Below are 26,967 nucleotides of genomic sequence, written 5' to 3'. Positions count from 1 at the left end.
GGGGTCGGCAACTTTTCAGAAGTGGTGTGCCAAGTCTTCATTTACTCACTCTAATTTAAGGTTTCGTGTGCCGGTAATAAATTTTAAAGTTTTCAGACAGTCTCTTTTTCTAAGTCTGTAATATACAACTAAACTATTGTTGTATGTAAAGTAAAATAAGGGTTTTTAAATGTTTAAGAAGCTTCATTTAAAATTAAATTAAAATGCAGGGCCCTCCGGATCGGTGGCCAGGACCCAGGCAGTGTGAGTGCCACTGAAAATCAGCTCTTGTGCCACCTTTGGCGCGCATGCCATAGATTGCCCACCCCAGTGTACAGTGAAGAAGAATACGGGATCACAATATACCAAGGCAGTTCCAGAACATTTTGGTGAGAGCAGAACACTTAAGACTCTTACCTCTATGGGAGGCACAGACCTATTCAAAATTTCTTTCAGCAATACAAGGTCATCACGATGCATTGTAGTGACTTCCCCTTCCTTGAACACAGAGCTAAATCTTCCAGCTCTGCCTGAAATTTGTAGCGCCTGAGAGGTTGTAATTGCATCCATTTCCTTCTCTCCCTTTTCATTGATACTTGGCTTTATTAGAGAATTAAAAATGATTCTCTTTATACTCCTGAAACATTTAAACAAAAAACAGACAAAAATCACTGACTACTTTCTCTTGCAGAGAAAAGGTAGGTGAGCTAGTATCTTTTATTGGACCAACTTCTGTGGATGAGAGCATTGGTCCACCTCACCCACCTTGTGTCTCTAATATCCTGGTACCGACACAGCTACAACTACACTGCATACTTTCTCTTCAGTCATGCAAGTTATTTCCATAGAGCTAATTACTGCAGAGCAAGGAGTTCCTTTTTCCTATCAAGGTCCCTTCTTTTCACAAAGCAGGAGGTCTTCAGACTGTAGATGTTATTCTAATATGAATTTACTGTTCAAAGTTGCCAGACTGAAGGCTTTGGAAACAGAAGGCCTTCCTTTAGCCATGGAACAGACACAGCATGGGCAGCAGCACTGCAAGTTTCCCACAGCACTAGGCCAACACCTATCAGTCCTGTTTAAGAAGGAATACTTAGCCCTGGTCTACGCAAGGTGGGCGGGGGGGGGGAAATCGATCTAAGTTACACAACTTCAGCTACATGAATAACGTAGCTGAAGTGGACGTACTTAGATCGATCTAAGTGCTGTTTTCACCGCGGTGTCTCGACTGCTGCCACTCCCCCGTCGACTCTGCTTGCGCCTCTAGACTAGACGCAATAAAATCAATCCCTGCTGGATCGATCGCTACCTGCCTATCTGGCGGATAGTGAAGACATACCCCCAGAGTAATTAGATATCCACTGATTCAGTGGTTGGCAGTCTCAGCAGAGTCCAATGGTGACCACATCACAAAAAAATATGGCAACATCTGGGACCTGACTAGGACCACTAAGATTTCTGAAATGCACACCTCTAGTTTTCACATCAGAGAATAGGAATCTAATCCTGTGTGGAGCGGAGCATTCTCAAATGCCACTGAACTGAAGATGCTCAGTGCCACCCAGGATGCAGTCTAAATGAGCAGTTATCTAGAAAGTATAGCTCAACCCAGTCAGATCAGCCACCACTTAATTCTAGTGAGAACACATGTACACACATACTGCACACTGTACATAAAGGGTTTTTATCCATATTAAACAAACTGTCAAAGACTGAGGAAAACCAGCACACTTGTCTCATTGAAAAATAAGCCTTAACCTATTCAGAGTACTTACAAATTAAGCCCCATTCCTATTGCATCTGTAGCAACTAGAATTTTACATGGATCATCAGGGTCATTGAATTTCTTTGCCTGGGTAAGCTTTGTCCCTAGAACAGAATCAATCACAAGTAGATTTTATGTAACAGACTTACAACACAAAAAGAGGTTATACAAAAAGATTGTGTGCTCTTACATATCACTGAACAAAAGCATAACAGGTTGAAGAAACATGAATGTTAATTTTTGCAAGTGTTGCCAGAAAAATGGAAGGGTGGCATTTTAAATAAATCAAAAAAAAATAAAACTTATTGTTGGAAGAACAAAATTAAGATTACACAGCTGATAAAGATCTAACTCCAAGATTATAAAACAAGACAAAGAAAATGTGCTCAGTATTGTCTTAATTCAATATCTAGATATAGAGCTTGAAAAACGTAAAGACTCTTTATTAAATACTTTTCATATGGTAGCAGCAATAAACAGAGCGTTCTCTTTAAAAGTAAGATAAAGCTAGTATCTTACCAGGTGGGAGACTGCCATATATGACAGCACATTCTAGTCCTCGGGCTTCAATCTGCCGACTCACAGAATAAATATCGTTCTTATTGAAACAGACAATGCAGTCACCAGGACGGAGGTTATCTAAAGACTCTAGCGCATAATCCAACACGGTAATAGGGGTAAGCCTCTTGTAGTTTCTGACCTAGGATCAAACAGCCGTTTTGTCAAGGCAAAACACAAAAATCCTTTGCAAAATGTATAATACTATGAACATTTAACTTCATATGAAAAAATCAATCATAACTTTAAGATTATGCTGTGCCTCACAATCCCAATAAGAGAAGCACTAAGAGAAAAGGTTGCATCCCCTTCTGCCTTCCAAACAGTAATGAACATTCTCATGAGCATTTCCAAACCGGGGACTTAAAGACCTTTTCAGGAGACAGAAAAGAAGCCACTTTTATTTTTAAATTAGATTCCACTGCAGACATATATAATGTAAGTAAAACTGTATTAATACTAGGGAGAAAAAAATGTGCTCTCCAATATGGGAGTCCTGCAGGCAGAATGCTTTCAGGGTCGGGACCTGTGTTTGTAAAATGTCCCTTGCAGGCGAGCACATGGAGGTAGCTAGCCGGAGTTAGTCTGTTTTTCTTTTTATAGCTTTTTTCCTTGGCATATGTTAACCCTTTTAGTATTTTATACTCTTCTACTGATTTTTGATTTCTTAAGAACAAGTAACTAAAAATAAAGTGACCTGAGCAAAAGGTAGGCATTGTGACCTCTAAGGAAAATGGGTATGTGAAGGAAGTCTCAGCATAGATCTAGCACTCTCTCTAGGTAAGTCAGTAGAAATTGTAAGATCCATTGTTCTCCTGGTAAGGGCAATAATATTTTTGCCAATAAAGGTTTATTTTGCAACATCTCTAAGAAACCTCCTTTTGATTCAGGAGGCTTACGTAGCCAACATATCAAACACAAACTCTGACTCCTGTAGATTTGATCAGTATTTTCTCAAATGAGGGATCCAGTAGATACCTGCAAAATTTTAGCCATCTTAGTAGATAGTAAAGTGTGTACAACTTTATAGCCACTGGACAGGGGAGAAAAAAGGGGACAGTATAAGATCTACCTCCACTTCCTCTCCTGTAGAATACATGAGCTCTGTCACCAAGTCAATAGCAGCAGCTTCTCCACAAACGTGAACTTCTTCTGCATTGAGTCCTGAAAAAAAGTGTAGTGAAATAAGGCGTTAAAATATAAGTGTTCACACAAATCAGCAATACTGACAGCTGACAGAGGTGGTTACAAAAAAATAAAAAAATCCTGCCTACTGAAGAAGGCAATAAAGGATGGGATTTATTTCCTTGTTTATTTTTTCTTCCTACATATCCGTAGTCACTGTAACTTTTTCTTGTGTATTTACCTAAACCACCACTATATACACTGCTAAGTTTTAATGGAGCAATTCTTGACCTTACCAACTATTAGCCAATGTCAAATCATCCATCTGATAATTACCTTAAAAGTTAATATTCTGATGACACCCTCTTGGTGCCATGCCATCATCTTCATATTTGCCCAACATGGGAACACATGCCTAAGGCTTCATTGCTTCACTTGTAAAAGGAAAAGTGAAACTAACTCTTCTACTCTAACTTCTCAAAATTTCCTCAAATATAGAAAAGTTAGAGTTTCCTTTTTCCACTCTAACTTTTCAAAAGTCACAGAGTGGGGAAAGAGGTAAAATTAAGGGAGAGAATTTTTTTTTAATCATTCTGCTGAATTCAGTGGTAAAAGAAAGGGGAGAGAAAAACCCCAAAATGTGAGATTTCCAAGCTTTGAAGACAAAAGAAAATTCAAAAGTTCCCACCGAAAAAAAACCCCATAAAATTGAAAACACGTGCCTGCAAGAAATTTGGTTTATAATTAAACCCATGGGGGGGGGGGGCGCGGGGAGGAGATAATCAGCCAAATCTAAAATTTAAAAGATTATAGAAATGTTTATTATTTGCCAAGCCAGACACATTTAACACTAAGCTTTAAATTAAAATTCTGTTGGATTACCTATAATTACAATTTTTCAATTTACAAAAGTGTAATAAGTAGATTATATGATAAAATGAGACTTCTCTACTAATCAAGCAGGTAAACAAAACAACAAATTCTTTCAACATAATTAGTGGTAAGTTTAACACACTTGGAGTTAGTTTATTAAATGTCAAATGGCTCTGTTTCAACACTGATGGACATACCTAAAAGTGCTCTGGTCCAAGCCCATCCTCTAGCCGGATCTCTGATCATCTGAATTTCATCAATGACAGCCACTTCATCTTAAAAACAAGAAAATTATGATGCTAGGTGACGAGTGCCTAGATGACACAACTACATATGAAGGAACATCTCCAAGAAGCACAATACAAAATAGAAGTTATTTCCTACAAGAATTATTCAAACTCAGTTTCTTCTGCATTCCAAGATTGCTCTGAGAGTATCCAGATTTAATTACTCTCAGATGACAGTGCTATAGCAGAGATCAGAAATTGCTAAGTTAGAAATAAGAATACATACAGCACTTGCAAGACTAGAATAAATTGCTTAAGTTTAACCTCTTACAGGGGGTAGGATAAAAATGAAATTAAAGAATTAGAGTCAGCTTGTGCTTGCTTAAGGAAATATATGTGCATTGTAAAGGAAGACCCTGCCTGGCAAGCAGAAGGCAGGCCTTGAAAATAATAAGTGGTAAAGCCAGAAGGAATAAAATAGGGAAGATGTCTGGTTCAAAGAACAACTAATGAGATAACAGGACGTTTCTAAAAAGAATGCCTCTGACCAACAGGGGTGACTGCAGGTGGTTTTAAATAAAACACAGACAATCTGTCTTAAAATGAGCCAACACGACCCTTCCCCAACCCACAAACTAGTATTAAAGCCTGTGTGAACTCAGGTGCAATGGGAAAGCTGTTCGACAGCAAGAAGGAGGGGAGGAAATGCCTTGAGAAGAAAGGAGGTTGTAAATCTTATCTGGATTAAGACTGGAAATAAGGGTGAATTGTCTCGAATTGTCTTTTAGCTGAAGTCAGTAATTGGCAATGACATCACCTACTTGTTAAAGGATATAAAAGATAAACTCTTAAAGGGTTCATTGCTAATACCTGCCTGACCACACTGGAGGTGACCTATATGGGTCTAAACACCCCTGGGTTTAACAGCCCATTTGTAAGTATCTTGATCAAATTCTGATAAATGATGTGTTACTTTTTGGATGTAGTAAACTGGCTAAAAAGCCTAACTAATAAGCATGTTTAGACCAATTGTATAAGTTCGGCCTTTGGATTGAATAAAGGAATTTATTATTAAATTAGTGTTTGGTAGTTTTCCATATTAATAATTTCAAATATTACTAATTTCAACATGGAGTGTAAGCATCATTGCATATAAAGAAACCCATGCATATGAAGAAAATAACCATGCATACATACAAGGCGTAGTAACACTGCACATCTCAATAGTGCAAGAAACATGGGTTGCTTGTCTGCCTTCTGGATCAACAAGAACACGCTCTTCTCCTGTTACCAAGTCACATGGCACACACTAAAAGAATAAGGGAAGTAGAAGTTAAATTATCTTAAAAATAGAATTAGAATATTTTCCAAAGGGGAAAACAATTGGGAAAATGTGACAGACTATGCCCCTGTATTCACACCCTACAAACTTATGTAATAATCACTGCACAGGGCATATCTTCAGTTTGGGCAACAGGTCTGTTCTAGATAAAGGAATGTATGTTCTGCTTAACTTACATTTAAGCAGTAAACAGAGTCATGAAGCATGAACAGAAACAAAAAACTCAAACAGGTGAGAAAAAGCCAGCAGGGAACATCCTCTCACATAGAGATTGTCTCCTAGCTGGAAATGTTTTTAAAGAGAGGGACTGAAACTGTAAAAATAAGGGACAAACGCCCCAAAGCACCACCCCGTCTCTCCCTGCCCATCGCATTCACAGCAACTCACTCAACAAAGGAAGCATTCCCTGGACGCGGGGGTGGGGTCCTGACCTACAGGGTTTGGTCAGTAACAGTGCTGAAAGCATTTGGTGAGAAACTTTGCTTCAATCTGATATAATTTAAGTCAAATCAGGTAGGAATAAATATCTTACCTTTATTTTTCTTGTAACCATTTCTGACTTTTCTGCCTCATTACTTCTAACACTTAAAATCTCTTTGCAGTTAATAAACTTGTTTTACTGTTATCTAATCCAGTGTGTTTAATTTAAAGTGTCTGAATAACTATTTGAGATAATAAGATGGCACATTGTTCCCTTTAAAGACTAACAGATTTAAAATACTTCGTACTGTCCAGGAGAGGGCTGAGCAGTATTGGACACACATTTCTGGGGGGGAAATATGGGACTGGAGGCGTCTTGGGGTCACCATGCGTATAACCAAAGCTGGTGAAAGCCAGAGTGTAACCCAAGGGTGACTGACTGGCTGCACTTACACAGTGACACGCAATGTGGTTTGCTTGATGGAATGCTGTGAGCAGCCCAGGTGGGAGCTACTTTTGCAAGTCTTTGTAAGTTAACAAAGGTTGCCAGGCAGGGGTGACACAGCTGCTCATATCTGGATTGTTTGCTGGTATGTCACAGAAATAAACCCAAGCATACTACATGACTGCCTACATGGTCGGATGGAGCCCAATTTTGTTGACCTTCTAGACATGGAGGGGAGGAAGATGGAGGAAGTTGAGGATACAATTTCCCTCTGATGGGTGGTTTAAATTGTACTGATCATTGTCTATTGATTAAATGAGATGTAGTAGGACAAGGGAGGGGTGTAAAGCGTCTCTCAGCTCAATTTTGTTACAGTTCCTATGGTGCTTTCTTTTTACAAGTCCATCAAAGTGGCTGAAACTTTGGAAGGGAGCCTTTTGGTATAGTTACCTCTAAAACAAAATAAGTTATCTTAACAACATCTACTAGATCACAGGGATGGGTAGGAGGGAGAAAGATTACCATCTCTGGTTTGATTTCTTTTAGAGCAGGGATAGATTTATCCTTGAGAAATCCCTGCCAAAAGTAATTTACAGAAGACAGACAATGGACTACAGTAAATATTTTGTTCTAATATGTTCAATTACATTCTAATATGCTGAATGCAGCATTTAGAGGCTACTAATTTCTGTAATCAGAAGCTCTCCCCTCCCCTGCCATTCCCCAGTTCCTGCAATGTAGTATCATTATGCTTTAACTTGGTATTTCTCCATCCCCACGAGGTATATGCTTTAATCATATTAGAAACCATATACAATACACTGAGCACAAATAATCCTCAATAGATTAGGGAACCTTTTCATGACAATTCCACTAACAAGGGGTGCACATGCATACACACGCACTATATATTGCTGCAGACTACTTATTCAAAGGCATATGTTTGGTCCTAGGGATTAGAATTTCTTATTAATGTAAAATATGTTAGAAATTAAAATGATGAGAATTACAAAATCACTATTGTTAAAGAATTAACCAAAACTCAGCATGTTTAATTGACAGATTATTATGACAGATTTATATGTAATTACTATATAAACATTGGTGATTTTAATACTTAGTCTTTTAAATTAATGCTTTGTAATACCATTTCTGTTTGCCTCCCTGCAAATTCTATGCAGCTGGAAACAAGCTAGAGAAAAAGACCTACAAAGATTTTGGAGGCAATCAGTGGGACTAATGAAATCTTATTTAAGCCACCTAAAGCAACACCATGGCAATGCCCTTTAAATCAAAGCATTTGCTGCAAGCAGTAAAACATTTTATTCAATGCCCACTAGTACTAATATAAACTTCAAAACAGGAAGAGAGAAGTTAGTATATGCCAGGGTAGCTATGTTGAATAGAAATGAAACTAGCTTATCAAGTCGTCATATAACAGGAATAAATAATTCTATATTATATATTGATTACAGAGCAATGCCCTCCCCTATCGACGTTCTGAGATGCATAAACCTCCACTCCAAAAAGAAAGGAAATTCTGTAGACATGGTGTCCCCTGACACAAATACTTCCTTGCAAATACATGCAACAAGCTCCTGAGAGTGGTCCACCAATCTGGAGGGCTTTTAGCAGAGAGATGGACATAATGTGGCAGCTGGAAGGCAAGAAATCAACTTGCTACTACTTATGGTTTTCATGGTTTAAAAACACTTCTCCAATTAAATCTAGCACTGCTTTACACAGTGACCCAATAAAGTGATTTATATAAAAATCAACTTTTCTTCATGTTCCTATTTCTGTAATTTGCTAAAGAAAAATTTTATTTTATTTAACACAACCTGAATTAGGTGTTTTTTCTGATATGTCAATCGGTGTTCATCCCAACCTAACACTGTCCTTGCTTTCCCAAGGTTACAGTCCATGGACAGCTGCCTTAATGCAAGGTCAAGGGGAACAGAGGCAATCATCTCCACTCCCCAGACAGTCCTACAAGAAACCTAGCAAGAGCCAATGTCACAGGGGTGAGCCAATGACTGAAGGGCAACAGACTGCTACATGCATGAATGTATGGAGTTCTCCGGACACTGTTCCATCTGTTTCTGTGAACCACTAGTATTAATGAACACTGACAGTATCATAATTCAAGACTACATCTTAGCAGAGACTAGCAGAGACTTACATTTATTAAAACAAAATATTTCATATAATGACATGAATGCATGTAAAGTTGAAGAGAAATTGTTTAAGTAACACACTGACAGCATCATTACTCTTTTGGAAGATCTCATGGGCCAGCAGTTTTAATGGACCACAGTATATTCCTGATTTTGCTGCCAAGTATCTCTGGATAGCATGATGAGTTTTTCCACTATTTGTAGGGCCAGCATGAAAGACTATCTTTCTTTGAATAGCCCTGGCTTCTGGATACCTAAAATACAAAACAAAGAAAAATAATTATAATCTATCATCCAGATATAGATTTGGGTGAAATCCCAAATGAATTTGTGCTTTTTGCCCGTTTATTTTAAATTGTTATTTAATAAAACAAAAGACTGGGAGGATAGTTCTTAAACAAGTACAAAGAGGTTTCAATATAATCCTCAAATATTAGTAGACCTCTTGACCATTTCACATTTCAGAAAGTTTAAAGTCGAATATGTGAATATTGTTGTCAACAAATAATATTCTTACTATTGTTGTTTTAATACTGCATTCTTTTTTATTTACTTTTTAGATTTTGACTTAATATCTATTGAATAGGATGTGAGTAAAAGACAGAAACTACCTCTATACAAAGCTATCAACAAGCTAAAATAATTTAACAGGGGAGGAGAAAGAAAGAATGTCAGATAATGGAACAACGATTTCATAGCTGAAGCCCTCTCATTTAAATTTTAATTCTTTGGCAAAGAACACTGATAGTAACAGACATCACATCAAAGAAGTCTGACTCCTGGCACAAAAGGATTGTAAAAGTGGTCTGACAGCCACTGTTGAACTTTTATGTCATGAAGCACAGGTCCAAAGCATCTGCAAAACTGGTTTTTCTTAGAAACAATTCTTCCCGATACCTGATGCTCCAGCAAATGTCTCATTTCATTAATTATCTGGATAATGGAGAGAGTGTGCTTATAAAACTTGCAGATGACACCAAGCTTGAAGGAGTTGCAAGTACTTTGGAGAATGGGATTAGAATTCAAAACAAATTTAACAAATTAGAGAACTGGTCTGAATTCAACAAGAGGAAATTCAATAAAGACAGGGACAAAATACTTCACTTAGGAAGGAAAATCAAATGCACAACTACAACATAGGGAATGACTGCTAGATGGTAATACTGCTGAAAAGGATCTGGGAGTTACAGCAGATCACAAATTGAAAAAAAAGTAAAAAATGCAGTGCAGCTGCAAAAAAGGCTAATATGATTCCAAGGTGTATTAACAGGAGTGTTGTATATAAGACACGGGAGGCAATTGTTCCACTCTACTTGGCACTGCTGCCCAATTTTGAGCACCACACTTTAGGAAAGATGTGGACAAATTGGGGAGAGTCAAGAGGAAAGCAAAAAAAATGACAAAAGGTTTGGAAAACTGAGTATATGAAGAAATGTTTAAAAAAAATGGGCACCGGGGGGGAACAGTTTTCAAATGTGTTCAGCGCTGCTTTAAAGAGGATAGTGATCAATTGTTCTCCACACCCACTGAAGACAGGACAAGAAGTAATCTGTTTAAGCTGCAGCAAGGAGATTTAGGTTAGGTATTAGTAAAAATTTTCTAACTATAAAAGGTAGTTAAGCTCAGAAATAGTCTTCCAAGGAACGCTGTGGAATCCCTATGATTGGAAGTTTCTAAAAAAAGCTTCAACACACACCTGTCAGGGACAGTCGAGGTTTATTTGATCCTGCCGGAGGCTGCACTTGAGTTTTCCAGGTCCCTTTGGGCCTTATATTTCTATGATTCTATGCTACTATGACCCTTGATTTCAAGGTTTTGCACATTTTTCTGAAATCATTACCCACCAAAGACTGGACAACCACAGATGTGAAACTGAGCTCCATTTTAGGATTAGATATTATATAGCAAAGCTTTCATGACTAAACCGTACTGGATTAATCAAAACCTGTTACTCTTAGCTATACGTTATTTCCAATTTATATTGATACTAGTAGACAGGTATGCACAGTATCAATTCTGATAACTAGCTATAACAACATCTTCCAGACAATGAAATGAGTATAGTCTTTAGCATGAAAACTGCTGTCACTGGACAGCAATAATATGAAAGTCTGACACTTAAGTACACTAACCAGTTGGGTGGCAATCTTAAATCACTGATCTTGCGCAGATCATCCATACAGTCCAGCATAGGAAAGATTTGCTTAGCATGTCTCAGAAAAAATGGAAAGAGATCATCAACGTGACCTGGAAGACAAACACTTTTAAGGAAGTTTGCTACTATTAACAAGTCATGGGTTCATGAGATGAGTTTTTTGAAAAACGGAAAAGTAATAATATAATATAGACTCATTAAGCCTATAATGCAATACAATCTAGTATCAAAAAAAAACCTAAGAAAAAAATTCTAACTTCAATACAGTGACTTTGGCTATTCCACAGCATTTTACTGAACTTTGTTACAGACGATTTCCAGAACAGGCAGATTTTTAGGATTATTTGTTGAGAATAAACCAAATAAAAATTTAAATTTATTTTTGATACTTTTCAACTAGTGTGGTATGACTACCATAACTGAGTATTTTGTATTAAAATTAAGATGAGTTTGAAACTTTCATATTTGGTTTGTTGGGGGTGACTTGCTTTGACAAATATTTTATGTGCCACCATATACTATTTTAGAAGCTCATGAAAATTTTAAAAGGACGCTAGCAAATACTTTCGGTCCATAATTTAAAGTACAGTAGGTTACATTATATTTCAAGTATACAGAGCTTTTGACACGTTTAACACTTTAGAATTGCTACCATTTAAAAATAAAGCAGCACTACTGTTTTTGTAGAACATATACTAAAGAAGAGCTGTGTGCATTTCCGTGCTGTTTCTACAGTCATCAACTAGCATCTCCTCTTCACAGGCACAAGCATTATTAATTATGTTACAGAATGTAATTATCAGAACACGTATGCCAGTGTTAGTACTGACCAAAAAAACACACAAAAGAAACAACGCAAAGGATCAAAAGTATATTCTCCATATTCTCAAAAAATCAAGAGAAAGTAAGCAATATTAAAACTAGTAATCCAACAGAATATTCTCAAACAGCCCCTTAAAGATCACACAAGTTGTAAAGCCATAACAGAAAAATATATGGAATGGAAAAAGTAAACATGATCATCAAGTCTTTTTCTTAAAAATCTGTAACTTGCAAGGAATAGATATTTTTGTGGAAGGGATGCATCTTCATGGTGGTCTGGAGAGCAATAAGTGCTAAAGGACCAGATCCCACAAAGTGAAGTACATCTCTACTCCTTCCATTCCCACTTCAGGGGGCTTCAAGGGCATTGAGCACCTCAGATTCAGACCCAGTTTTCTTTACCTTTATACAAGCCAGAGCAGAAAGCAAAAATATTCACAAACGGTAAGTTTTATTTTAAAAGATGTTCTATATACTTGCCTGCACCACAACAGATATCATTTAGAATAATATGTACATCAGCACTCAGGAAATTGGAGTCTATAATGTACTTTCTAAAGCTTATAAATGCTTGGTGAAAAAGACGAGCTGTGGAAGGGGAGAAAAAAAATGTTTCACTGTTACATACGAAGTTTCACTTTGAAATACCCAACAGAACACGCAAAATGTTAATTTAAATCTAGTTACTTAACTAGAAATAATATATTTTTCAGATCTTTTGTACACAAACATTCAGATTAAAAAAGAAAAGCAAGCTACTCAAACAGGGTTTGCCTGTAACAGTTTTGCTAAACACAGCTAAAAAATAAGGCAAAACCCAAGATTCATCGACTCTAGGACTGGAAGGGACCTCGAGAGGTCATTGAGTCCAGTCCCCTGCCCTCATGGCAGGACCTAATACCGTCTAGACCATTCCTGATAGACATTTATCTAACCTACTCTTAAATATCTCCAGAGATGGAGATTCCACAACCTCCCTAGGCAATTTATTCCAGTGTTTAACTACCCTGACAGTTAGGAACTTTTTCCTAATGTCCAACCTAAATCTCCCTTGCTGCAGTTTAAGCCCATTGCTGCTTCTTCTATCATTAGAGGCTAAGGTGAACAAGTTTTCTCCCACGTCCTGATGACACCCTTTTAGATACCTGAAAACTGCTATCATGTCCCCTCTCAGTCTTCTCTTTTCCAAACTAAATAAACCCAATTCTTTCAGCCTTCCTTCATAGGTCATGTTCTCAAGACCTTTAATCATTCCTGTTGCTCTTCTCTGGACCCTCTCCAATTTCTCCACGTCTTTCTTGAAATGCGGTGCCCAGAACTGGACACAATACTCCAGTTGAGGCCTAACCAGCGCAGAGTAGAGCGGAAGAATGACTTCTCGTGTCTTGTTTACAACACACCTTGTAATGCATCCCAGAATCACGTTTGCTTTTTTTGCAACAGTATCATCACTCTGTTGACTCATATTTAGCTTGTGGTCCACTATGACCCCTAGATCTCTTTCTGCCGTACTCCTTCCTAGACAGTCTCTTCCCATTCTGTGTGTGTGAAACTGATTGTTCCTTCCTAAGTGGAGCACTTTGCATTTGTCTTTATTGAACTTCATCCGGTTTACCTCAGACCATTCCTACAATTTGTCCAGATCATTTTGAATTTTGACCCTGTCCTCCAAAGCAGTTGCAATCCCTCCCAGTTTGATATCGTCTGAAAACTTAATAAGCGTACTTTCTAAGCCAACATCTAAGTCGTTGATGAAGATACTGAACAGAGCCGGTCCTAAAACAGACCCCTGCAGAACCCCACTTGTTATGCCTTTCCAGCAGGATTGGGAGCCATTAATAACTACTCTCTGAGTACAGTTATCCAGCCAGATGACATATTTGTTTGATGTACAATGTGTGTGAGTTATTCTAGTAGAAAGCAAAAAAACACAAGAAAAAACATCCAGATAATAAACTTCATTTTAAAATATGGTTGGTGCCAGAAATTACATTTTTCTTACCATCCAGTCCATTTTCTCCTCCCAGTCTCTGCATTTCTTTCCGCTTGTAAAACTTATTTAAGATTTTCAGGACTTCACCTGTAAGATAAAAATTTAGAATTTCTTAACTTAATTGACATGTCAGATTAACCTTTGCTCAAATAGAATTAAGAAAGTCTGCAATTATTTTGTTCAACTCAGTCTAAGGTCCAGATTTTAAAACGTATTTAGGCATTGCTTAACTTGACTTAGCAGCCTAGGTCTCACTGAAAGTCAGTGGTATTTGAGCTCCTAAGTCATTGTTGAAAGCTGTCTATTTAGGCCTTGCCACACTGAGCAGAACAACTAAATACCTTTAAAAATGTGGGTCTAAATGTCTGTAAAAAAAAATGAGCACTTGTCATCATGAACACACTCTTACTTTCGTTAAGTTTAGTTACAATTAACATTGAGCCTAGTACTGGGGATGACAGTCATCTCAAGTGATTCCAGAGGAATCTCCATACTGGATCAGACCAGTGACCCATTTAGTCCAGTATCCTGTCTCTGACAGAAGCCCATCTCAGATACTTTATAGGAAGGTTCAAGAAAATCTGTAGTGCACAGTTACTACTCTTGTTAGTTAATGGTAGGCTGTGACCCAAAGCATAATGGTTTACATCCCATACATACACACACACACACATATAGATATAGAAAAACCGTGACCACTTAGTTTCCTATTAATCTGGAGATTTTGTCAAAGGCTTGTTCAAATCACTTATTTCTTCTATAACGACAATCTGTGACACTAACATTATGTCAGCCCAATCAAAAAGAATATGCCAGTTTCCAAACTGCTTAATAATTCTTTAAATATACAATAATGAAATATATTTAAGACAGGGCTGGAGCCTCCCCTGCAGCTGGTAGTGGCCCAAGGACAGAAAATTCTACAAATTTCACACCAAAAAGTTTCCTGGAAACTATCCCTCAAGATGGCTGCACCAAGAATCAAAGAGGAACTGGAGGGATGAAAGCTCCCAACCTCACATGTCCATAGGGAAGACAGCACCTAGATCAGAAGAGATATGCTGCATGGAGCTGTGCGTTATTGCTCTGACTGTCCTCCTCATCAGGCAGTACAGCTCCAATAGGACTTGTGGTACTATTAGCAGATTTCCCCTCCAGTTACTCAGTAGCTCATACATCATGTCAAGTGACAAGCACCTACATCATGTTATCCTTCCACTCTGCCCATTAGATTATTTTGAGCAAGTAGAGTACTGATAGCATACAAGAAGTCCTTTAAAAGGCAGTACTGTGTAGTCAGGATATGAACCACATAAGAATAGTGCACACCTGCACAACAATGTTTATGCTTAAAAACCTAAACAGAAACACAAAAAGAATAATATATTTTATGGAACAGCTGACCTGGCCACTAAGTACAACTGGTTTAGATCTGTACACATTCCCATCAGCCACGTTTTTGCCAGCCTTTCCATTTTTTTCTTTGTTATTTTGTATCTCCTGGTGCCAACACTGACTGCAACAGTTGAATGCCTTAACTTGTACCCTGCAGCATCAGCTAGCAAAGGCAAAGTCCCAGCAGAATACTGCAGGGGAGACTTTGAACAAAAAATGTAATACAGTGACACCAACCCCAAGCCCTGAGTGAACTAGAACAGCACTCAAACAATCTATGAATGCACGGTGAGAATGTTCTATTCACTAGAGCTCTCTCTAAAAAAAAATAAAAATAAAAAATGAAACCCCTAAATTCTTCTTTGGACTTTCCAGAACTAGCTTTGAGAAGAGTATGGAGAGCAGGAAATACACTTAATGTTTGACATTAAGTATGTCCATGAATCTAAATTCAGTTACGAAACTTAAAAGGTCAGTGTTATTTATTATCCTAAGCAGTAAGGCATTGGGACTACACCATACCTCTAGACTTTAAGCATACTCTCTTCCTTTCTAAGGGCTTGTCTACATTACAGAGCCTTGGCCAATATAATAATGCCAGCAGAGCCAAAGAGTAGATGCAGCATAAGCCGCAAAATAAGTTTGTCTGCCTGTGAGCTGCACTTTCTACCAGTATGGTAAAACCACTCCTCACACATGAAACAAGATATACCAACAAAGCTGCACTTTTCTGGTAAAACTGCATCTACACTAGGGACTTCTGTTGCACAGCTCTGTCAGTCAGGGATCACAACTCTTCATACAACTGACCAACAGAACTGTGCCAGTAAAAGTCCACGGCACAGATCTAGCCTTAATGTCTGTACACCACCTAAGGGCAGCAGAGCCCTGATCCTTAATTGGGACCTCTAGATAGTATGCTACATAATAAAACAATATTACCTCCTCCCAGCTAAGTCAAAGAGCATTTCGCTTTAATTATTCTTTATCTTTCTGTTGTCTTTCACACAACTGAGCACTCACCATTTATGTTCTATACTCACATGAATCTGTGTTCTTCTGATTATTATTCTGTCTTTCTAATTGTTTTTTCAGCATCACCTTTAGGGGTTCTTCATCTTCCTATCTATAGGAATCCCCATAGTGATCTATTCTCTGGTCTCTTCTCGTCTCTCTCTGTATATATGCACTTAATTTAGATGATCCCCAAATTTACCTCTGAACTTTCCCCTTCTGACCAATCTAGCATAGTTGAAAATCTGACTATTTACTCCTATTCTTTACTTTGTTTCTCTTAGCCAATCTCTAGTCAGAGGACAGTACCTTAGCTTTCATTCCTTGACTACTTTGCTTCTTTAAGAGCATTTTGTGATGTACTTTGTCACTGGCTTTTTGACATTCCAAGTAAGTTACAGAGGCTTTGCAGGTTTATCCCCAACATGTCATATTCATCTAGGTGCTTTTAGTTCTATTTTTAAACCTTTATCCTAAATCTGAAGTAAAGTTCACCAGACCACAACTCCTAGCATCACTACTACCCTCCCCCCTCCATTTTTTCCAAGACAGGATCAACATTTCCCACACTCCAGTCTTATTGAAGAGCAGCCAATTTCAATGACAGATTGGATATTTTCACTAGAAACTCAACCACCTTATTCTTAAATTCCTTCGGAACCCTTGCATATACACTATTAAGTAAATCCTAGTGATTTCTTGCTCTTAATTTTAATCAAAATTTGTTCTAGCACCTCCTATCTTGACACTTTGAACTCTAAGAGCACCAGGAAGTGATGAAAAGATTCTGCATTTGGACCTACACCTCTCAGGTAATAAAGCCTGAGAGGTGTAGGTCCAAAAGCAGAATCTTTTCATCACTTCCTATGCTGAAGGCAGCTAAAGATAAGATCACTCAGCTTCTCTGTTCTGTCCTATCTTGGGGCCTCTCCTTCTGCCCCTCCACCCCCACGAACATGATACAGTTCTGCAGTGACCTAGAATCCTATTTTCAATGTCTCCGACTCAAGGAATATTTCCAACACACCTCTTAACAACATACTAACACGCAGAGACCTTCCTACCAACACTACAAAAAGAAGGATTCTGGGTGGACTCCTCTCAAAGGTTGAAACAACAGACTGGACTTCTACACAGAGTGCTTCCGCCGACATGCACGGGCTGAAATTGTGGAAAGGCAGCATCACTTGCCCCATAACCTCAGCCACGCAGAACACAGTGCCATCCGCAGCCTCAGAAACAACTCTGACATCATAATAAAAAAGGCTGACAAAGGAGGTGCTGTCGTCATCTTGACTAGGTTGGAATATGAACAAGAAGCTGCTAGGCAGCTCTCCAAAACCACATTCTACAAGCCATTAGCCTCTGATCCCACTGAGGGTTACCAAAAGAAACTACACCATCTGCTCAAGAAACTTCCTGAAAAAGCACAAGAGCAAATCTGCACAGACACACCCCTAGAACCCCGAGCAGGGATATTCTCTCTGCTACCCATGATCCATAAACCTGGAAATCCTGGAAGCCCCATCATCTCAGGCATTGGCATCCTGACAGCAGGATTGTCTGGCTATGTAGACTCCCTCCTCATGCCCTATGCTACCAGCACTCCTAGCTATCTTCGAGACACCACTGACTTCCTGAAGAAACTACAATCCATTAGTGATCTTCCTAAAAACACCATCCTAACCACTATGGATGTAGAAGCCCTCTACACCAACATTCCACACAAAGGTGGTCTACAAGCCATCAGGAACAGTGTTTCCGATAATGTTGTGGCAAACCTGGTGGCAGAACTTCGTGACTTTGTCCTCACCCATAACTATTTCACATTTGGGGACAACATATACCTTCAAATCAGCGGCACTGCTATGAGTACCCGCAAGGCCCCACAGTATGCTAACATTTTTATGGATGACTTAGAATAACGCTTCCTCAGCTCTCATCCCCTAATGCCCCTGCTCTGCCTGCACTACACTGATGACATCTTCATCATCTGACCCATGGAAAAGAAGCCCTTGAGGAATTCCACCATGATTTCAACAATTTCCACCCCACCATCAACCTCAGCCTGGACCAGTTCACACAAGAGATCCACTTCCTGGACACTACAGTGCTAATAAGCGATGGTCACATAAACACCACCCTATACCGGAAACCTACTGACCGCTACATGCCTCCAGACCACACCACACAATCCATTGTCTACAGCCAAGCTCTATGTACAATCGCATTTGCTCCAATCCCTCAGACAGAGGCAAACACCTACAAGATCTCTATCAAGCATTCTTACAACTACAATACCCACCTGCTGAAGTGAAGAAACAGATTGATGGAGCCAGAAGATTACCCAGAAGTCACCTACTACAGGACAGACCCAACAAAGAAAGTAACAGAACACCACTAGCCATCACCTTCAGCCCCCAACTAAAACCTCTACAGCGCATCATCAAAGATCTACAACCTATCCTAAAGGATGATGCCTCACTCTCACAGATCTTGGGAGACAGGTCAGTCCTTGCTTATAAACAGCCCCCCAACCTGAAGCAAATACTCACAAGCAACCTCACACCACAAAAACAAAACAAAACACTAACCCAGGAACCTATCCTTGCAACAAAGCCCGTTGCCAACTCTGTCCACATATCTATTCAGAGGACACCATCATAGGACCTAATCACATCAGCCACACTATCAGAGGTAAGTTCACCTGCACATCTACCAATGTGATATATGCCATCATGTGCCAGCAATGTCCCTCTGCCATGTACATTGCCCAAACAGGACAGTCTCTACGTAAAAGAATAAATGGACACAAATCAGACATCAAGAATTATAACATTCAAAAACCAGTTGGAGAACACTTCAATCTCCCTGGACACTCGCTTGCAGCCCTAAAAGTCACAATATTACAACAAAAAACCTTCAAAAACAGACTCCAACAAGAGACCTCTGATTGGAATTAATTTGAAAAATGGACACCATTAAATTAGGCTTAAAAAATGGGTCATTACACAAAGTAACACTATTTCCCCATATTTATTTCCTCCCCCCCCCCACACACACACACATAGTTCCTCACTACTTCGTGTCAGCTGCTGCAATTGGACCATTCTGATTACCACTACAAAAAGTTTCTCTCTCCTCTGCTGGTAATAGCTCACCTTAACTGATCACTCTCGTTAGAGTGTGTATGGTAACACCCATTGTTTCATGTTCTCTGTGTGTGTGTATATTATATATATCTTCCTACTGTATTTTCCACTGCATGCATCCGATGAAGTGGGCTGTAGCCCACGAAAGCTTATGCTCAAATAAATGTGTCAGTCTCTAAGGTGCCACAAGTACTCCTGTTCTTTTTGTGGATACAGACTAACATGGCTGGTAGACCAATGGATCAACTGACTGTGTCTCAGGTTTCCTAATATACTTAAAATATTTCTTGTTATTTATTTTTATGTCCTTGGCTATTTATTCTTCAAACCCTCTTTAACAATTAACTTTCATGTTATATTTTACTTGACACAGTTTGTGCCTTTCCATCTCCTTTACTAGGCTTGAAATTTCATTTTCTGAAGCAGTGGTTCTCAAAGTCAGTCCGTCGCTTGTTCAGGGAAAGCCCCTGGCGGGCCGGGCCAGATTGTTTACCTGCTGTGTCCGCAGGTTCAGCTGATCACTGCTCCCACTGGCCGCAGTTCACCACTCCAGGCCAACGTGGGCTGCGGGAAGCGGCGCGGACAGGGGGATGTGCTGGCTGCCCTTCCTGCCCTAACTCTGCCCTAACTCTGAGAGGACAGAAAATTAAAATTAAAAAGTATACTTCTTCTAGTGAACTTGATAAAGAAACTCAGGATTTCCAGTTAGTTATAGGCAGATTGAAAGACATTCTATGTTTAAAATGTACTTAGTTTAACTATCAGGAACATATTTCAAATAAACTTTGTTGTTTGAAAAGATGTAAAGCAAATCTATGTAAGGAGACTTCAGAATCTATAGCCTTTCCAATTTTAACCCACTCTTGCATAAAAAGCCTATGGCACCTATAGGTCCTATGGAGTTACAGTATGTACAAAATTTAATAGTGTGCATCTTTGAGTCTGCATGATGTGTGGAATTTAGAATTTAAAGTTAAGCAGCATGCCCGTTATCAAAGCCTTCATAACCTTAATTGTTAAGCTGCCAATGTCCCTTTGAGTTTTCTGGAATTTTTGGCTACTACATAACTGTTACTCATTAAAATTAACAAGTGATTAATTACAGAATTACGCACACTGTGGAAAATGGTCAGCTTCGTTATTTACAGGATCAGTTATTACATCTTTTAATCTACTTACAACTCTTTCCTAAGTTTTACTTTGAGAATGCGATTGTATAGACTCTTTATGCTCAAAACATTGCTAATAATGAAAGGAATCACACAGTACATGTTCAGCATATTCATAGAGAGCAAAGGTTGGAGGGCTGTGAGTATCTTGTTTTTTAAAGAGAGGGATGAATGTTTGAAAAGATAAATGTTATTAGATCTTCTTACTATTACTGCTGCACTTTAAAATACAGAATCTATTGGGAGCAGAACAGAGAAAGCTAGAGGTCAGGCATTTGCTTGAGGGTTCTTGCATTGCATTCCTCACAAACAGAGCACAAAAACTTCTAGACATTTTAAAGTAATCAATTATTTGTGGAAAGGTGAAGAATTTAACTAATCTGTCAAGGTAGGCCTTGTTCTCTGCCCACAGGTACTGGAGATCAAACAGATTCTATGTGTGTTTTTCCTAAACCATTTCTCAAAGTTATAATTTTGAACAAAAAATACTGAAATTCATTTCTAATACATATCAAATAAAGACCACTGCTACTACCCACTTAGCCAGTTATCTGGCTCTACTTGCTATCACCTTTCAGTATAGCTCTACTGTATGGAGACACTCTTTGCCCTTTAAAGGCATGTGAAGGAAACTAGAAGATGTAACAAAGATACGAATATTCTGGTTTACTGGTATTTGAGTTCTCAATTACTGCCAATTCCAAGCTCCAGCTGCTACTCAAGGAGGATTCTTCACACACCTCAGACTTAGGGCATGGCTACACTTGCAGTTGTACAGCACTGGGAGTTAAACCTGTCTGGTACAGCTGAGTAGGGAAAGCGCTGCAATCAGGCCACACTGACAGCTACCAGCGCACTGTCGTGGCCACATTTGCAGCATCTGCAGCAGCACTGGGAGCGGTGCATTATGGGCAGCTATCCCAGAGTTCAAGTGGTTGCAACATGCTTTTCAAAAGAGGGGGTGGGGTGGAATGTGACAGGGAGCGTGGGGGAGAGACAGAGTGGATTTTTGGAGCTGACACTCTGTCAGCAGCTGCCTTGCAAGTTCTGACCTGTTCACTGAAAGCAAATAGCCCTCTTTGTTTTTTTCCTCACAGACCAGATAAGCAGCCTCCCAGAAATGACCTCGCTCCTGTATGCCACAGTGCTTCTCTCCTCAAGCCCCTTCCTTCCTCTCTCCTCAAGCAAACACTAGCTGTGGGCGTTCCAAAGGAAGCTCATTCACAGCAAACAGTAGCTGTGTTTGTTTTTTTTGATAAGCAGCTCTGGAAGCCCCCAGTTCACCAACAAAACAAACAGAGGCATCACAACAAAACAAAGAAAGTTATCTTTACTTAAAAGCATTATGGGAAGCTTCCAGAGGTCAGTTACAGCATAGTAAGATTATTCCCTGTTTACACTGGCGACCCAGCGCTGCAGAGCAGCGCTACTCTCTTTATTCCTCTTGTGGAGGTGGAGTATAACCAGTGCTGTAGCCAGGGAGATACAGCACTGTATGTGCCTTGTCAGTGTGGACGGGGAGCGAGTTACAGTGCTGTAAAGCCACAACCAGCACTGTAACTCTCAAGTGTAGCCAAGGCCTTAGGAAGGCACAATAGTTCAGGATTTCCACCTAACACTCTGTGTGGCAATAATCATGTTTTGTTTTGTTATTTATTTATTTACCAAGCCCATGCAGTCTCTTCCTGGAAAGGCTCCACTAACCACTTAGCTTGCCATAAATTAATACCAAACAAAGTAAGATCAAGAAAGTATTTTTTCATACAACGCATAGTCAGTCTGGAGCTCTTTGTCAGAGGATGTTGTGAAGACCAAGACTATAACAGAGTTCAAAGAAGAACAGATAAGTTCATGGAGGACAGGTCCATCAATGGCTATTAGCCACAATGGGCAGAAGCTGAGAATGGGCGACAGGGGGTGGATCACTTGATAATTCCCTGTTCTGTTTGTTCCCTCTGGAGCACCTAGCATTGGTCACTGTCAGAAGACAGGATACTGGGCTAGATGGACCTTTGGTCTGACCCAATATGGCCGCTCTTTTGTTCTTATTATTTTGATATGTTTCCCACTTCCCACTGACATGTTTCACACAGACCATTTACTGTCTAAACTAACATTAGATTAGGACTGCATCTAATAATCTAATGCATTATATATCTAAAACTGTTTTCATTTAGATCCTACACTCTTTAGAGCACCAGTGTCATCTTCAGTTTTATACAGCACCAAGAGCTCAACAAAATTGCTATGTTTAGCAAGTCCTAAGGTTTTTATGGCATGTGTTGATAAAATAACATTGCTCCTGCGTGGAAGAGGACAAATATATTCAGAATTAATAAGTGAATGGTTTAAAAAAAAAAAAAACTTAAAAGAAAAACTGGATTATACCGAGCTTCTCAAAAAAAGCCTTGAAGTTCTAGGGAAATACTGATCACATATTTGGGGACATGAAAAACAGAAAAGAAACAAAATGTTTGAAAGGGTACAAAGCATTTCCTATTTTGTTTTAATTTAAACTCCACATAAATTAAAGGATTATGCTAGCTGACAGGAATTACAACTACTATATATGACTTCTAAAATAAACTAGCGCAAGAGATTCTTTTCTTTTCTGCAGTGCCAGAGTTCAATATTCCATAATGCTCCTGTAACACTCAACAGCTTCAGTAGCACAGAGTGCATTAATGTGAATACAGTTCCCTACAAGGGTTTAGTTGTTAATGATAAAAACAAGGAGTCCGGTGGCACCTTAAAGACTAACAGATTTATTTGGGCATCAGCTATCGTGGGTAAAAAAACCCTCACTTCTTCAGATGTATGATGTTAACCACTGAAACACACACAGAACCCTGCACTTTTGTTCCAGCTAGAAAGTGTTTCTGCTCATCTTTAAAAATGGTCCAAAACCAAGAAAAAAATAATCTCAGTCTTTTACAAACAGCTGTTAAAGAACGTTATGGTTATCACAGATCTGGTCAAGTTCCCCCTGCTGGACGCTCATCAGACTGCTGTGAGGGGAACCAAATGTGCCCTTAGCTTCCTGGGACTGGTAAGAGTTTAGGCACCATCCTGGCTTTGGCCCTCTAGGCATGCACAGACCCAGATCTGTGTCTCATGCTACTCTTGGCAGGGGACCCTGCAGGCCAATTGTCTAGGCCCTAAAACTAGTGCCACCTCCCCAGCAGCTCTATCACATTCCCCAGAATCCCACCAAAGCTGTGAGCCTTCTGGTTTACAGGTTCTCTCTTCAAGGGTACATGACAGTGAAAGCAAACAAACAGACTCTGTACAGGATTCTAAACACAATTATTCTTTACTTATTTAAAATGAGAAATACACAGATCTATACAAAATAATAAATACATCAATATGCATGCTTCAGATTCCTCCCTACTCTGAAGAATTCCTTTGCCTTGGGCCCAGTTTTCTGGGCTGTCCAGGATCTTTCCCCTGCAGATCATGGTTCTTCTTCAGACTCCTGGAACCTTTTTCTATGTGGGCTGATCATCTCTGACCTTGGCTGCTCACCCAAAACTGACCACCTGCCACAAAATCCTACCCATCTCTTCTTCTCTCCTGACAAAGCTTCCTATTTATCTGAGAGTCTCCTGAGTTTATCTATCCCTATATCAACACCTGGGCTCTTTGTTCTCTCCTTGGTGATTTTCCATTTCCCTTGCAGAGAAGAAGAAGAGACCAGCTTCTTTGCATAGACATCCTCCTTTGCATACCCATTGTCCCAAGATGGTTTTACCTGAACAGGCAACCATTAACAATCTAATAAACCACCATTGTATCTGGACTGGGATAGATGTGCTACAGTTCCTCTCAGCAAATAGTGAATTCACCATTCACAGAGGATACACCTGCCATAATACAATAATTCATAACAGCTTTGTAACACCAACAAGAATTCATATGTTGCACATAAACAGATTCCCCAAGTCATCACCCTGGTGTCTGAAGACGATCCTCCAAGATACAGTGGTGTGTGTATTAAGTTTCTTACATAGCTGGGCATTTACTAGAAATGTTCATGAGCAGGTATATTTGATTTTGATCTGGAGAAAATTCAGACATCTGGCAGTATTACCACCTGCCCATCACAAAGTGAAAATTTGAGGAAACTAATATTTCAGATGCAGACTGGTTAGGATCTGTGACAGTGAACTTATGAAGCTACCACATATAAAAGTGACTGCCCACAAGATTTCAACCTAGCCAATGAAGTGCCCTCTATGGTAATACAACATTTTCCATAATAAGGGGCAAAGAAAACAAAATCACAGGTTCCTCCTCCAATTACAACACACCTTGTGGACTTTTAACAAAATATGTTGCCAATCCTGACAAATTAAGATTTGTAGGTTCCTGGTTCCATTTTTCTCCCCACTATGCTTAAGGAACAATCACTCTGTCTGAACAACTCAGAGATCGTTGCCTCAGGTCCGTTAAAAGGAAATGAAACTGGTAAATAATTCAGTAATGTACGAGTAGATATGTCCTATACTAATCATGAAGACACTGTAAAGGAGAATAGATTTCTTATACATTTCTGTTCTTGTAATACTGCATTTCCCTACTGTTAAAAAGACATTACAGTTCTCCACAAATAGATAATATTCTAACAGCTGCTTGCTACAGCACGACAGACGGACTTCTGCGTCAGGTAGGAGGTAAAGAGAGTTTAGCATAGGCCTGAATTGTAGCAATACCAAGAACTAGACTGATCCCTTCAGACACGCTGTCTTGGCTATTTGCTAGTATTGTTTCAATTCAGGACTACGCCAAACGCTGTTCTCCTGTTACCTGACGCACGTCCGGACGGCCCGGCACCACTTACTCTTGTTGAGCGGCTGGGTGAGCTCGGCCCCGATGTCCCCCTCCGGGCCCGGCGCCACGGGCTGCACGTGCAGGGGCACGAACAGGGAGGTGTCCGGGGCCCTGCCGCCGTTCCGCTCGGACGAGGAGGAGGCGGCGGCCCGGCTCGGGTGCCGCAGGCCCCCCAGGCTCCGGAAGACGGCAGAGGCGGCGCCGGCATGACGGGGCGCGGGTCCCGGGCGGGCCGGCAGCCGGGCCAGCAGCCACACACAGCGGTTCATAGACGCAACACACTCCGCTCCGCCGGCAACTGGCGGCGCAGCCCTACTGCGTCATCACAGAGCGACACAGACCCTCGGGCAGGGCTGCCCGGCCAAGTGCCTGACTGGGGAAAATATTCACCGAGACGGCAGCAGCCCCGCCGGGCTTGCCGCGCCTCCACAGGGAGCGCAAATGCTGAACCCGGCGCGCCCTTTCCGCCAATACCCGGCCGGCACCCTCCTGGGTCACTAACACCGGGACAGGCAGCACCGCCTGCCGCCGGCCATTAGCAATGACGAGATTAGAGCGGAAGGGCCTAGGGCGGGGACTTGCCTGGGTGTCAACAGCGAGCCCCAGCGGCAGCGGGGCCGGACTTGCGGGCGGGGGCAGCGCTCCCAAGCAGGGGCGGCCTGGACCCCCCCCCCAGCTGCCGTGCTGGCTCGTGGGATGCCTGGTAGCTACGGGCTGGCTCCGGATTGCCAGTCCCCAGCGTTGCCTTTGAGTCTCCGGGAGTTAAATCTAAATCTCCGGGAGAACCCGGGGCCAGACCGCCTAGGGCACTCTGCACGTGAATACTGAACGGTGAATCCGATGTCTGCAGTAGTCCCGCCGGGGTTTTAAATGCCATGGCAATGTGCGTTTTTCTGCCCACCAGGTGCACTGTGCGTGCATTTCTTCATCTTGTGTGATTGGGTTTTGTCACGAGGTAAAGTCTGTGCACCGTAACTGATCCGTGCACGCACGTTTGCGTTGTCTGGTCTCTTTAGTCTACGCTCCACTGCCTCGCACTTTCAGAAAAAGAGAACGAAAATGGATGAGGGTGAGGGCTCCTCGAAACGTAACAGCTCTGAAGGTAGCGTAAAAAAGAAAAAATACTATTGTTGTTACAATGACAACTGGTGTAAAGACCCAGACTATAAAAACTGGCTTCGCAAAGTCGATGAATTTACAGCTGAATGTATTTTGTGTCGACAGACATTTTCCATTAAATATGAAGGGAGACGAGCTGTTAATATCCATGCAGAATGTACAAAACACAAGGAAGCTGTAAAAAATCAGAAACGAACACCTCAGATTGCACCCTTTTTTACAAAAAAGGATGCACCTCAAGTAAATCTAGTGACAGCAGCAGAAATTGGAGAAATTTACCATGGTGTGGTTCATCATTTAAGTTACGCTAGTCAGTGTGGCAACAATATGCTTCCAAGGTTTCTACCGGATTCAGAAATTGCAAGAAAAATGTCTTGTGGACGGACAAAAGCAACTAGTATAAC

The 26,967-nt window shown here is 40.3% G+C and overlaps 1 protein-coding gene across 3 annotated transcripts in view; it reads right to left on the bottom strand.

Annotated features, from left to right (window-relative positions):
* The window catches only part of SUPV3L1 (Suv3 like RNA helicase), a 35,054-nt gene extending 9,329 nt beyond the window's left edge, over window positions 1–25,725 (bottom strand). Inside the window, exons 1-12 of one of the 3 annotated variants that reach the window (XM_050959389.1) lie at window positions 25,448–25,534; window positions 24,925–25,052; window positions 13,891–13,968; window positions 12,369–12,476; window positions 11,044–11,158; window positions 8,997–9,165; window positions 5,725–5,836; window positions 4,498–4,575; window positions 3,375–3,466; window positions 2,264–2,444; window positions 1,755–1,848; window positions 397–616 (exon numbers count right to left, since the gene is read on the bottom strand). In XM_050959389.1, the coding sequence (XP_050815346.1) occupies window positions 397–616; window positions 1,755–1,848; window positions 2,264–2,444; window positions 3,375–3,466; window positions 4,498–4,575; window positions 5,725–5,836; window positions 8,997–9,165; window positions 11,044–11,158; window positions 12,369–12,476; window positions 13,891–13,924 (1,203 nt within the window). In that variant the 5' untranslated portion in view covers window positions 13,925–13,968; window positions 24,925–25,052; window positions 25,448–25,534. Of the gene's footprint in view, window positions 1–396; window positions 617–1,754; window positions 1,849–2,263; window positions 2,445–3,374; window positions 3,467–4,497; window positions 4,576–5,724; window positions 5,837–8,996; window positions 9,166–11,043; window positions 11,159–12,368; window positions 12,477–13,890; window positions 13,969–24,924; window positions 25,053–25,447 lie in introns of those variants that run through there. The other 2 variants (XM_050959387.1, XM_050959390.1) reach the window with 2 other exon arrangements.
* Window positions 25,726–26,967: the final 1,242 nt, after the last annotated feature.

The sequence above is a fragment of the Gopherus flavomarginatus genome, chromosome 6 (genome assembly GCF_025201925.1).
Source record: "Gopherus flavomarginatus isolate rGopFla2 chromosome 6, rGopFla2.mat.asm, whole genome shotgun sequence".
Lineage (NCBI taxonomy): Eukaryota > Metazoa > Chordata > Testudines > Testudinidae > Gopherus > Gopherus flavomarginatus.
This window is presented reverse-complemented; position numbering and strand designations above follow the sequence as displayed.